Source organism: Oryza sativa, chromosome 5 (genome assembly GCF_034140825.1).
Source record: "Oryza sativa Japonica Group chromosome 5, ASM3414082v1".
Classification (NCBI taxonomy): domain Eukaryota; kingdom Viridiplantae; phylum Streptophyta; class Magnoliopsida; order Poales; family Poaceae; genus Oryza; species Oryza sativa.
Window position 1 is genome coordinate 17,435,650 of NC_089039.1, and position 12,174 is coordinate 17,447,823.

Consider the following 12,174-nt stretch of genomic DNA (forward strand, 5'->3'; position numbering starts at 1 on the left):
TGATTCTGATGATTATTCTCAAAGAAAGAGGATGTGAGTGGAGAAGAAAGAAAATGGAGATAAGGTAGGTGGGCCTTTAAGAGACAACTTAAAAACAATCTTTTGTGGCAATTTATATTCATCAATGTTAACCCTATGAAATCCATACGATGTGAAGAGAGTTGTATCTTGGTCGAACTAAAAGCAATGAAAAAATCTTTTGGTTTGAACCCAACATCAGAGTATAAATTTTTTTAGATAATGGAAACGCTAGACCATATGTACCAACAATATAAATAAATTAGAGCTATTTCAATCGAATGAGTAAAAAGTGAAATAAACGATGATGTAAGATTCCAGATGGAGGTGCTAGCCTTTGGCCGATGGAGAAGAAATTGTTGACGACTACACCCTGTACCTTGCTAGGGGAGGAGTAGCGAATGAGGCCAAATCAAACTCCCAACCACCTACAGAGCCACTGGTCGCATTGTGTTATATTCAAAGCTATTCTCGGTGCTCATGCTTCCACCGTTTTCTTAATTTCGATGTATCGTCCATTCGTCCTACGCGCCTATTGTGCTTAAGAACACGTACTCACTCGTAATATAAAGTTGACTACATGAAACTACCGAGATATAAAACAGGAGAATTGATCAAGTTATTACCTAGGTCCCATATGTACAAAGCAACATCAAGAGGGGAAAAAAGAAGAAGAAGAAAGCAAATAGCTTCCTTATTTGGAGCAAACTCCTATAGCAAATTTGTATAATAATTATGCATTATTCCCTAGGTGATATGCAATCAAATTAAGAACTCATTATTCTCCATCTTCTAAAGGAATAAACAGTAAAATAAGGAAATACTTTATACACCACCAAGGCACCAATACCCAAAATGGCATGGCAACATCTTTCCATCCATCCATAGCAATGAATGAACACAAGAGACACAGGCACAGGTTGTCCCCCAACTGCTCCAGCCCGCAGGAGATCCATCCACCACCCCAGTCGCCGCCGTCAACTCGTCATCATCATCTCCTCTCGATCCCCTCTTCCCTTGGGACTCTCTTCTCTTCTTAACCGACGTGCGCTCGCATGGGCAGTCCTGGTTGCGTCTCCTCCACACGCTAGCGAGTAGCTATACAACGTACCTTTCCCTTCCTCTTGCTCCTCCTCGTCGTCGTCTTGCTCGTCCTGCCTGATCAATCTTTCTCGCTCTTATCTCCTCTCATCTCTCAATCTCTCTCAGATAATTAAACCAAGTGTGCAGATAGATATATAGCTGCTGCTGCATGTGTAGGGATTGCCTCTGACATATTACTATTCCTTGCATGCGAAAGAGAGACTAGCTCTTGTCACTCTCCTCTGCCCTTCTTCCTTCGATTCAAGAAGGCACAGTAGTGTGTATATATATACAGGCATACATACCGTTCTTGCCGCCTCTAGTTTGGGTGTGATTGAATGACAAAGGAGATGGCCGATGATGTCGAGTACCATGAGGTGAGGCACCTGATTCTGTTCATCTCTTCTTCCCCCCGTTTCTCTGACCAGATTTCCTGTATATTACTATGCATGTGCATGCTTGCTTGCTTGCTTGCTTTCTGAATTTCATATGCCGAATGTTGCATGTGCGATGATCGATTCAGTTCTACATGCATGCACAAGTTGATTCATCTTGATCTGTTCATCTTCATGATGCGAGGTTTGATGGGTTTGCGTGTTAATTTGCTTCATATATTCAGGAGTTTGTGACGAATCCGAGGGGGTTGCGGCTCTTCACATGCGGCTGGCTTCCTGCTTCTTCCTCCCCCAAGGCGCTCATCTTCCTTTGCCATGGTAGGTACACACACATATATAATATACCGCTTGAACTCTGATCAAGTTGCTACCAACAATCAAGAAATCGAAGGCCTGATCGATCCATCCATTCGTTTCGATCGCTTACTTCAGTAGCCTAGCTATATTCAGTGATGAAGCCTTTACTGTTCCGTTTCATTCTTTGACGATATCATGTGAGTGATTGTTCTTTTGCTTTCAGGCTACGGCATGGAGGTCAGTGGCTTCATGAAAGGTATACTTCGCCCACTTGCTGTCTGAAAGCTCTGAATTTGTTTATTTTTCTCTGAATTCTTCTTCCGGTCGTCAGGATGAGAAAGCATGCTTTGAAGTGTGTGTCATGCTGCTAGCTAGCGTACTTGGCTGATGTCTGATCTAGAATATTTATTACTTATTATATTATTCCCTGGTTTTTAGGGATATTGGCTTTTTATATAGTAGTACAGTACATATTATCTTGTTCTTGCATCATCCGTGACTTCACATGGATCGAATTTATTCGTCTAGGCCTATTCTACGTACTCATTGATTGTGATCATTAAGAGAGAACATGTAGATAGCATGGGAGACAAAGCACTGGTCCTAATCTTTTTTTTCTTTCTGGTACCAAGAGCATTCTCCTGAATTTCTGCCGTATTGGCCCAACTGATATATGATCTATCTCCTTCACTGTAGTCACCGTTCATGAATGGAAAAATAGCCGTGCTATTCGTAGTAACAAACTCTTACAAAAATAGGAGATGTCCGCTAGTGTCCGCTCTGATACCATATCAATTTAGGAGGAAATTTAGCCCGGCGAAAAATTGAGGAAATTTATGGTGACCCTCGGTAAATGCACATGAAATACTTGTGGACCTAATTCAAACATTTTTTTTATGTCATGAAGTTACCTATAAGATAGGAACAATACAAGACCAAATGGCACAGTTGAATAAAAACAATAAAATTCACGATAACATATATTTTTTAGATAATGTAATTAAATTATCCTAGCCTCTGCAAAGTGTGATGCATGCAGCCGGTTAACGGTTACTATTAAACCCCGTAGGTGACAATCAATTTGTGGTGGTTGTTGTTGTGGCTATCGTCAATGATAGTGGGGTCGGCGTTTTTTTGTGTTCTTGACTAGGAAACTTTGCAAGTTGTATTAAAGCTGCCGTGTAGGGGGGATATGAATTCTGATAGGGAGCTGGAATGATTATAAAAATTCTGGTGATAGATACACTGCCTTAATGGACTTTAATTTAGTTCCCATGGCTTTACAATATATAGCTGAAGCAATGAAATGGTTTTGATCTGTGAACTGCTCATCTGAACAATTCAATGCCACTTATCCATCAATAACTTGTCACACATGCACAACATCATCTGCATAAACTTTGATGAGAAAAAAAAAAGAACACATTATCTAACTAGAGATAAGAACTGTTACTGTGCCTCTTCTAATATTTTCATATGTTTTTCAGTTGTTAGTCATGATTGTAGGGTAGTTTTAGTCATTCAGATTCAAAGCAATAATTATTCCCAAAATGAGATGTTCAGTTCAGAGTTTAGGTTCTCTGTCCCTTGTTTTTTTCCCTCTTTGTTTCCTCTTCATGGAAGTTACGTTGGGATTTCATAATCTTTGCTTGACCTATTCCAGAGTTTACCTGCTCTGTTTCTCGCTTTGAGGCTAACACTTCTGCTAAGGGTCGTTAAATATAATTAAGGTGGTGGTTAGCAACACTCCTTTCACTTGAGGTGATATATATGGGCTTCTTTTTGTTTGGCTGCAAGCTAAAGATGCTTTTGAAAAAGAAGCCAGAGATAGCAACACACTACTTGAGTTCATCAATTTGGATACTTTTGTTTTACGATTTTAGCCTACCGGAACAATGAAAGCGATGACAATTAATATGAAATAACGTCAAGGATTAATAAGAAGTTGTGTTTGCCTTAATCAGAAGTTTACTGGTATCATTGGTTCTACCATTTTGGTCTAGAGAGATCTATTAAATATGACCTGAAGTAAAGAGCAAAATGAGAATAGATAGTCAAAGAGTTATTTTGGTTTGGAAGAGTTTCCATCGTTTGCTGCATAAACTGTGGAATTTCTATTTCATATGGCCCCAAAACTTTTTTTTTCGCTGTGACCGGCTTAAGATTTTTCTGTTACGAATTTATCCATGTTCAGAAAGTACAAAAGCTTCATATTAGCACATGTTCAGTTGATTGCACACTAATCAGTGTAGAGTGTACAGGATAAGGCTTGGATACTTTTCAAAAACTCATTGATAATAATTTGACCTGATACCCAACTCTTCTGCCATAAATTTCTAAAAAAGCAAGTCACTTTCATACTGAAAACAAAACAGCAATCTTGACTACCCAGCTACCATCCAACAACCCTAATTTCCGTGACCACTTCTGCAAACAGCCATTTGATTTGTTTAGGAATACTGTCGTGGTTCTTTCTCTCTTATGTCAACTTCAGCATTTCAAATCCCAGTGATCGAACTATTGCATTAACAGTTGTTAGAAAGATACATCACGTTAGTTAAATGAAGGTTTCTCGCATTTGATTACAGAAAAGGCACCTGCCTGTTGACTGCTGTGCCTATATTTTCTAAAAAAAAAAAACTGTTGTGTCTATGCACCATGCACAGTGCCTGAATTTTGTGGTCCTGCATGTACACATCTTCAGAAACTGTCCCAGGGTTAAGAGCCATCATCATTCTGGAGCTGAATGTCCTGTTCAAATACTCCCAAGCCACCTAGAAATATAAACACTTCCGGACTTTAACACGATCTTCAATATGCTACTTTGACTAATAACATTTATATAAATAAATAATTTTAAATAAAAAGAGTTGCATATCATGTTGGTTTGTTTAACGGTAAATCTAATAACATTATTCTTACGTCATCAATATTTATGATTGTTTTTATTGACGCTTCCTAAAACTAAGGTATTTCTGCCAAATGTAATACTTCATAATACCTCCTAGTAGGGCATGAGCGATGTTTATACCACAAGTTAGCAATAGTGTGGATCCGGTGATCAGGTGACAATAGCTATAACCGAAGTCCACAATGTATAAACCTAAGGTAGAGAGTATAAGGTGGGCCCATGCATAGAAAACATAGATGTGAACCTCTGTGACCAAACAATACAACTATTTTTTTTATTTGCTTCTTGCCGGCAATAGGGCAATGACCCGGTAGCAGTTGTTATCAGTTTCCACAATGTATATGACCTGGTTCGAAAGTTGCATTTAATGCATATTACCTGTTTTTCTTCCACACTGTGGATGCCCTAATCTAGGCTGGCCTAGCCTTGCTGCCGCAGCGGCTGCAGTCATGAATGGCTACGGCTGGCAGCCGGTTTGAACTGCTGCAGCAGCAGCTAGCGTGTCCGAATAGAGCCATTCAGTGAGTCAGTGCCATGTGCTCAAACTGTTTCTCTTTTTTCGCTGTCTACGGCCGTGTTTAGTTGTTTAGGTGTAAAAATTTTGAAGTATACGGATACATATTTGAAGTATTAAATGTAGTTTAATAACAAAACAAATTACAGATTCCGCCTGTAAATTGCGAGACGAATCTATTAAGCCTAATTAATCAGTCATTAGTAAATGTTTACTGTAGCACCACATTGCCAAATCATGGTGTAATTAGGCTCAAAAGATTCATCTCGCAATTTACATGCAAAGTGTGTAATTGGTTTTTTTTCGTCCATATTTAATGTTCCACGCATGTATCTAAATATTTAATGTGACGGAATTTTTAGAAGTTTGAATGTAACTAAACACAGCCTACGCCGAAAAATGTTGGGATAGCTAGCAAGGGTTTCAGATACTGTTGTCAACGATGATGGTAACTGTGTTCAACTAGTGTTTGCAAACTTGCAAACATGTAATGGGCCTAATTTTCAAAGCCACTTTTAGCTCGTGAGAATTATTTTTGGGCTGGCAAAAAAAAATCGCTGGGCCATGAGAATTATTTATCAGCTGGTTAATTAATTAATTACTGTCACATGGGAAAGCAATCAATCAGAGAGCATGATGCTGTGTTCTAATGGTGGGGGACATTGTGATACTGGCAGCATGTGGGGTCGAGCTGGCCACGGCGGGTTACGGCGTGTTCGGCATCGATTATGAGGGGCATGGCAAGTCCATGGGTGCCAGATGCTACATCCAGAAGTTCGAGCATCTTGTCGATGACTGCGACAGATTCTTCAAATCAATATGTGGTAAAGAAAAAAAAAACCTCTTCTGATCTTCATCTGTTTCTACTCCATTTTGCCTCTGAACTTTTACCATCACAAGTAAATTACCAGTAGTCACTGGAAAGAGCAGATGGTGCTGTGTTTCAATTCAGAGTTTCAAATGTTTTCAAGAATGACATGTAAAAAAAAAAAAGGTGTTTCCAAGAATGAAGTTTCAGTGTATCATATTGAAATCTAGTATAGCAAAATGTTTTAGTTTTGTTCTAAGTCAAACTTCCATAACTTGAGTCTTTGACCAAATTATAGAAAAAAGAATACATATATCAAAATCTATAACAAACTTTCTGATGGTCTTTAGGGTGGCACTACATTTATTAAGTGTCATATCAAAATGTACTCCCTCCGTTCCTTTTTACTTCTACTTGATACTGTTAAACCGGTGTGCTTTTACCTTTGACCGGTATAAAAACTTCCAAATTAGATGTCAATTAGATTATCAAATATACTTTTTTCAGAGCTGGAGGAGTACAGAGACAAGAGCCGGTTCCTGTACGGGGAGTCGATGGGCGGCGCGGTTGCGCTGCTGCTGCACCGCAAGGACCCAACCTTCTGGGACGGCGCCGTCCTCGTCGCGCCGATGTGCAAGGTTTCACATGGATTCTCTCTCTCTGTTTCTGTTCTGCATTTCTGTTCTTGCTGAATTTCAGGGCTTGGCACTTGGCAGCAATCTGATGGCATATATGGTATGGCTAAATTTGATTGATCGTGTTTCAGATATCGGAGAAGGTGAAGCCGCATCCGTTGGTGGTGACGCTCCTGACGCAGGTGGAGGAGATCATCCCCAAGTGGAAGATCGTCCCCACCAAGGACGTCATCGACTCTGCCTTCAAAGACCCCATCAAGCGCGAAAAGGTTCAAACGTTTGAGCAATTCACCAATTTGTATTGTCAGAATGCAAGATTCAGACCTAATCATGCTGCGAGATCTTGTGTGTTTTGAGCAAAGAATGTAGGAAAAAGAGAGAGAGAGAGAGAGAGAGATTCTGTTTTCTGAAACTGTTTTCTTGTGAACAATTGAGCAGATCAGGAAGAACAAGCTGATCTACCAGGACAAGCCCAGGCTGAAGACGGCGCTGGAGCTGCTGCGAACCAGCATCAGCGTCGAGCAAAGCTTGTCACAGGTGAAAAAAAACCCTGACTGATCCATCTGACAAGATTATCATCTGCCATGAATTGATGCATCAGCTCTGTCGAGTGCCAGTGACTGAACTCTGAACATATGTAGAGTGTGAGTTTCTGAACATTGTGGTTTTTCGTGGTGGGTGGCAGGTGAGCATGCCGTTCTTCATCCTGCACGGCGAGGCCGACAAGGTGACGGACCCGGAGGTGAGCCGTGCGCTGTACGAGCGCGCCGCCAGCGCCGACAAGACCATCAAGCTCTACCCGGGGATGTGGCACGGCCTCACCGCCGGCGAGCCGGACCACAACGTCCACCTCGTCTTCTCCGACATCGTCGCCTGGCTCGACCGCCGCAGCCACCGCCAGGACAGGGCGAGCATTACCCCGCCGGCGGCCTGCACCGACAGCGCCGCCGCCGCTGCGGCGGACAGCCCAGTGTCGCCTGAGCCGCCGCGGCAAGGCGCCGCCGGCGGCTTCCTCTGCGGCCTAACCGGCCGAGCAAATCCCCAGCAATGTAGGATGTAAAATATAGAAAGAGGGGAAAAAAAAAGAACTCCCTTGATATACAAAATGAAAGGAATGCAGATGTTGTGATGCAAACAGTGTCATGAACAAGTTCAGAGAAATTTTTAGTTTCATCAGAACAGTTTCTGTTTGTTTCAGTTTGAACATGCACCAGCTGCCTGCCTAGAGCGAGCAGCCTGGCAAAATACAAATTTCTGAGAGAACATGTAATTTATACCATATAATGCTATCATCTCAACAAAGAATCAGAAGATCCACAACTTTTATGTCCAACTGAAGTTTCGTATAGATGAGAGAGACTGAGAGGAGGAAGAAAAAATTACAAGAAAAAAGAATGACATCACAGGCAGCAGCAGCAGCATCATCAACCAAGGTATTTTTAGTAACAAACAGCTCCAGAGGAACTAACTATGAGGCCATGCCTTTTGTCAGTAAGGAGCTTAACCAAGCAGCTAGAAAGCAGGCCATCAAAATTTCCAGAGTCTTATGCCTCCTCCTCCTTCTACCCTTGTTGGCCTCCGGTGGTTGTGGCGGTGCTGTCTTGGTCACCGAAAATGCGCTTGCGGAAGTCGGTGACCATGAGGGGAAGACCCTTGTGGAGAGGGATCTTTGGCTCCCACCCAAGGAGCTCCTTGGCACGGCCGATGTCAGGCTTGCGCTTGTGCGGGTCGTCCTGGGTGTTGGGACGGAACTCGATCTTTGCGTTAGGGTCGATGGTGTCCTGGACAACCTTGGCCAGCTCCAGCATGGTGAACTCACCAGGGTTACCCAGGTTGAATGGCCCTACGTGCTCACCTTCCATGAGCCTCATCAATCCCTCAACCTGGGAGGAGACCAAAATCAGTACAAGAAATGCAGTGCTGTGCGACATTCCACAACTAGACAAGTAGGAGGATAAACCTCAGATCATAACTATTTCTGTTGACATTGTCATTAGTATTACTGTCTTCCCAAGTGCTTATTAGATTTCAGATATGCTTAGTGCAGTAGAGAGAAAAACTCACCAGATCAGAGACATATTGGAAACTCCTGGTCTGCTTGCCATCACCGTAAACCGTCAAAGGCTCCTTCCTCAAAGCCTGTAACCATAATTGCAGATAGACCAATTCAGTTTAAACTGAACAATGATTTGCATCCTTCTGAAAAAAATTAGGACAGTTAAAGAGTGAATTATACCTGAGCAACAAAGTTGCTGACAACACGGCCATCATCGATGCACATGCGAGGGCCATATGTGTTGAAGATACGAGCGATCCTAACCTGAACACAGAAAAAACCAACAGCAGAAATTAACATTTACTTTCAGATGAACGAACAGAACGTAAAGTCATTTTGCAAAGAGAGAGACTGCATTATACCTCAAGGTTGGCACCACGGTGATAGTCCATGGTCAAAGTTTCAGCTGTGCGCTTGCCCTCATCGTAACAACTCCTCACACCTGTTATTCCGAGAAACACATGCATCAGTAAAACCAAACCTTACCATGTTAAGAATAAATTAAACAGTAGTAGAGGGAAAAAAAAACATGGGACAAAGTGTTAGCTGTAACTATCTGGCTCAACAAACTTCCCTCCTTTTCTGCTCTGTTCTTTTGATTATTTTAGATGTCTCAGTTGGTGGGTGTTTGGTTAAGCATAATTGGTCAAGCGTAGTGTTGTTCCCCTGTTCCTTTATTAAAAAGAGAACCACCAAGTGGCCCTCTCGGAGCAAATTCCACCAACCAGCTTTGTCCCTTTCCACCAAAGAGAATCAAAGCATGCAAGAGCCCACCCATCTAAGATTCCGTGGCCAGCATCTCCAGCGGGCAAGATCCCAATATCGGTTTCCTCCACTTACCTAAACCATGCCTCTTTCATACAACAGTATGCTTCAATTCAAGAATATGTCCATTTTAGATGGGCAATTCCTTCTTCTACCACTTTATACTACCGGTGCCGAATAATAAATTTGGGTAACCTCTAATGGCCAAATCTAAGAGTGTATGTTCAATCAATGTACTCTCAATGATGTGCAAAACATGGCATTGATGAATGTAGGATATGTATGGTGAGAAACAGCACTAGTATGGTAGGCAACAGTTTGCTATAAGCGACGATCGGACAGCTCCAATAATACCCGTGGTCCAACTTGGATAGTTCTTTGATCTCAACTAACAATAAGCTACCGAAACATGCTAGACCCAAGAAACATAACAAATTGATCTGATGGAGTATGAGAGTAGTTTATTACCAATGGGGTTGACATTGCCCCAGTAAGTCTCCACTTGAGGATGCTGCAGGGGATCACCGTAGACCTCACTGGTGCTGGTGAGGAGGAACCTGGCATTGATCCTCTTCGCCAATCCGAGCATGTTGAGAGTCCCAACCACATTGGTCTTGTGCCATCTCAAAGGTTAAGGCTTTACACAGTTCAACATAGACCATTTTCCAAAGACAATACAGGTACTAACGATGATAATGAAAGAACAAAGGTCAGGCTCCGTTTTCATGTGTCTCCCATGTTTCCATTTGGTTGTTAGGCTAAATCTCCACTACACTAGTAGTTGCAAAAGCAGGCAACAAAAAAAGAGATCATGTGAAGTGAACAGTAAGCAAAGTTGGTTAGAAAGAAAAGGGGACAGCAGAGGCGACTTGGACCTTGCTTTTTCGGCTAATCAAACCCACAACTTTATGTCAGATTTAAGCAACACTCACTCGACAGCTCAGCTAGATCCAAGCAGAACGCGCGTTTCCTTTGGCTTGCTTCCCCCGTTAGGAGATCATCAAGCAAAGTAAACTGTACGTAACTCGATTGGTCAATGCTTGATCACAATATGCTCTTCTATCAAAAGGACTCATTCTGAAAAATTCTTAATCGCAATAGTACTACCGCTTTTATGCTCTTCTATCAAAAGGACTCTAAATTGAACTTAACATTATAAAAAAATGTATGTTTTTTTTTAAATTCTAAAAGAGTAAGACGGTGCAAAGACTCGAGATCTTCCATTTGAAACGACGCAAAAAAAGATTGATCGAATTTGATCAAGATGCCGCACCCGAAGCAGCCAAACTCTGCTTTAAACAGCGGAATGCGGGACACATGTGAATCTCTGTGTTCAGGATGAGGCCACGGCAGAAACCTCCAAAAATTCACGGCGCAACGTGGCGCAAATCCCGAGCTCCATGCATCCAAATTCCCCTTCCCCGCCCCCAGATTCCCAATCCCCGGACGAACCCTGAATCCGGGGGGGACAGATTCAATGTTTTCACCCAGATGCAGGATATCTGACAAAGCCAACTACTACATGCACAAAACAACAAATCAAATCCAATCCTAACACAAATCATTTCCCACCCCCAAAAAAAACAAAACAAAACGCATGAAAAAAAAAAATAAAATCGAGCACCCAAAAAAATCAAGATCCAAGCACGAAACAAATTCAGAGACGCATATGATCGAAGAAGAAAAAAGGATATGATTGTCTTGACGGGGTTGTACTTGTAGTGAACGGGGGAAGCGGGGCAGGCGAGGTGGTAGATCTGGTCGACCTCGAGGAGGATGGGCTCGACGACGTCGTGGCGGATCATCTCGAAGTTTGGGTTGCCGAAGTGGTGCACCACGTTCTCCTTCCGCCCCGTGAACAGGTTGTCCACCACGATCACGCTGTCGCCGCGCTCCACCAGCCGGTCCACCAGGTGGCTCCCCACGAACCCGGCGCCGCCGGTCACCAGCACCCGGAGCCCCTTCCGCTTCAGCCCCAGCGGCACCTTCCCGCCCACGAACTGCCTCGCCGGCAGCTGCTGCTGCCGCCGGCTCACCGCCGGCTCCACCGAGAACCGCGCCAGCGGGTTCGCCGCGGTTGAACCGGCGGCCGCGGCGGCGGGGGTGGAGGAGGAGTACGGGGTGGCGAGGGAGAAGATGGCAGCGGCGACGAGCATCCCGGCGAGGGCGAAGAGCGGGCGGTGCTCGCCGGCGGCGTACCGGGCGGCGCGGGGGAGCCACGCGAGCGGCTTGGACGGCTTCGGGGAGTACCCCCCCGCCGCTACCGCCGCCTCCGCCTCGCCGGCCAGCGTCGCGCCGCCGCCGCCGCGGTAGGTCAGCTCCGACGCCATCTTTTTTTCTTTTTCTTTTTCCCTCACGACGACGGCGAGGGACCTGGATGTAAAATTTCCACAAACCCCCCAAGGCCCTCCCCGCAAATAAAAATTTCCCCGGGGACCTGGATGCAAAATGCGGGCAGGTGGGGAGGGAGAAGGGGGCGCGGGGGTGGCGAGAGGAGGGGGAGGAGGGGGGTATTTATTGGGGGAGAAGCGAAGGCGCGGGGGCGGTGTGAGCCGTCGGATTGGGGATGGACGGCTGGGATGAGGTCTCGGTGTTTGACTTGTGGTGTGTGATCGGGTGCGGCCGCCGTGTGGTGTGGACCTCTCAACCGGTTTTAGGACTTGACAGTGTGAGGGGTCTTTGTACTACTAGT

The 12,174-nt window shown here is 44.0% G+C and overlaps 2 protein-coding genes across 3 annotated transcripts; one reads left to right on the forward strand and one right to left on the reverse strand.

Annotated features, from left to right (window-relative positions):
* The first annotated feature begins 1,085 nt into the window (after positions 1-1,085).
* On the forward strand, positions 1,086-7,994 carry LOC4338545 (caffeoylshikimate esterase). The gene is made up of 8 exons (XM_015783813.3): positions 1,086-1,478; positions 1,721-1,814; positions 2,017-2,049; positions 5,896-6,042; positions 6,534-6,664; positions 6,793-6,930; positions 7,100-7,198; positions 7,347-7,994. Exons 1-8 carry the CDS (start codon positions 1,440-1,442, stop codon positions 7,719-7,721), a joined length of 1,056 nt encoding a protein of 351 aa, XP_015639299.1. The 5' UTR covers positions 1,086-1,439; the 3' UTR covers positions 7,722-7,994.
* LOC4338546 (UDP-glucuronic acid decarboxylase 2) lies at positions 7,956-11,968 on the reverse strand. 2 transcript variants are annotated; one of them, XM_015783812.3, is made up of 6 exons: positions 11,177-11,968; positions 9,951-10,098; positions 9,080-9,159; positions 8,898-8,981; positions 8,726-8,800; positions 7,956-8,544 (listed from the first exon to the last, which is right to left on the reverse strand). In XM_015783812.3, the coding sequence occupies exons 1-6, from the start codon at positions 11,810-11,812 to the stop codon at positions 8,224-8,226; spliced, it is 1,344 nt and encodes a 447-aa protein (XP_015639298.1). In that variant the 5' UTR covers positions 11,813-11,968; the 3' UTR covers positions 7,956-8,223. The 2 variants fall into 2 exon arrangements, with proteins under 2 accessions (XP_015639298.1, XP_066166430.1); XM_066310333.1 differs by having other exon boundaries at positions 9,951-10,093; positions 11,172-11,968.
* Positions 11,969-12,174: the final 206 nt, after the last annotated feature.

Bases quoted from the DNA above. Each gene is read 5' to 3' on its own strand.
- LOC4338545 (XM_015783813.3), top strand. From the start codon at position 1,440: ATGACAAAGGAGATGGCCGATGATGTCGAGTACCATGAG. The intron at 2,050-5,895 runs GTATACTTCGCC...TGATACTGGCAG, and splicing joins GGTCAGTGGCTTCATGAAAG to CATGTGGGGTCGAGCTGGCC. The intron at 7,199-7,346 runs GTGAAAAAAAAC...GGTGGGTGGCAG, and splicing joins TCGAGCAAAGCTTGTCACAG to GTGAGCATGCCGTTCTTCAT.
- LOC4338546 (XM_015783812.3), bottom strand. From the start codon at position 11,812: ATGGCGTCGGAGCTGACCTACCGCGGCGGCGGCGGCGCGACGCTGGCC. The intron at 8,982-9,079 runs GTATAATGCAGT...TTCTGTGTTCAG, and splicing joins ACCGTGGTGCCAACCTTGAG to GTTAGGATCGCTCGTATCTT. The intron at 8,545-8,725 runs GTGAGTTTTTCT...GTCTCCTCCCAG, and splicing joins TCCAATATGTCTCTGATCTG to GTTGAGGGATTGATGAGGCT.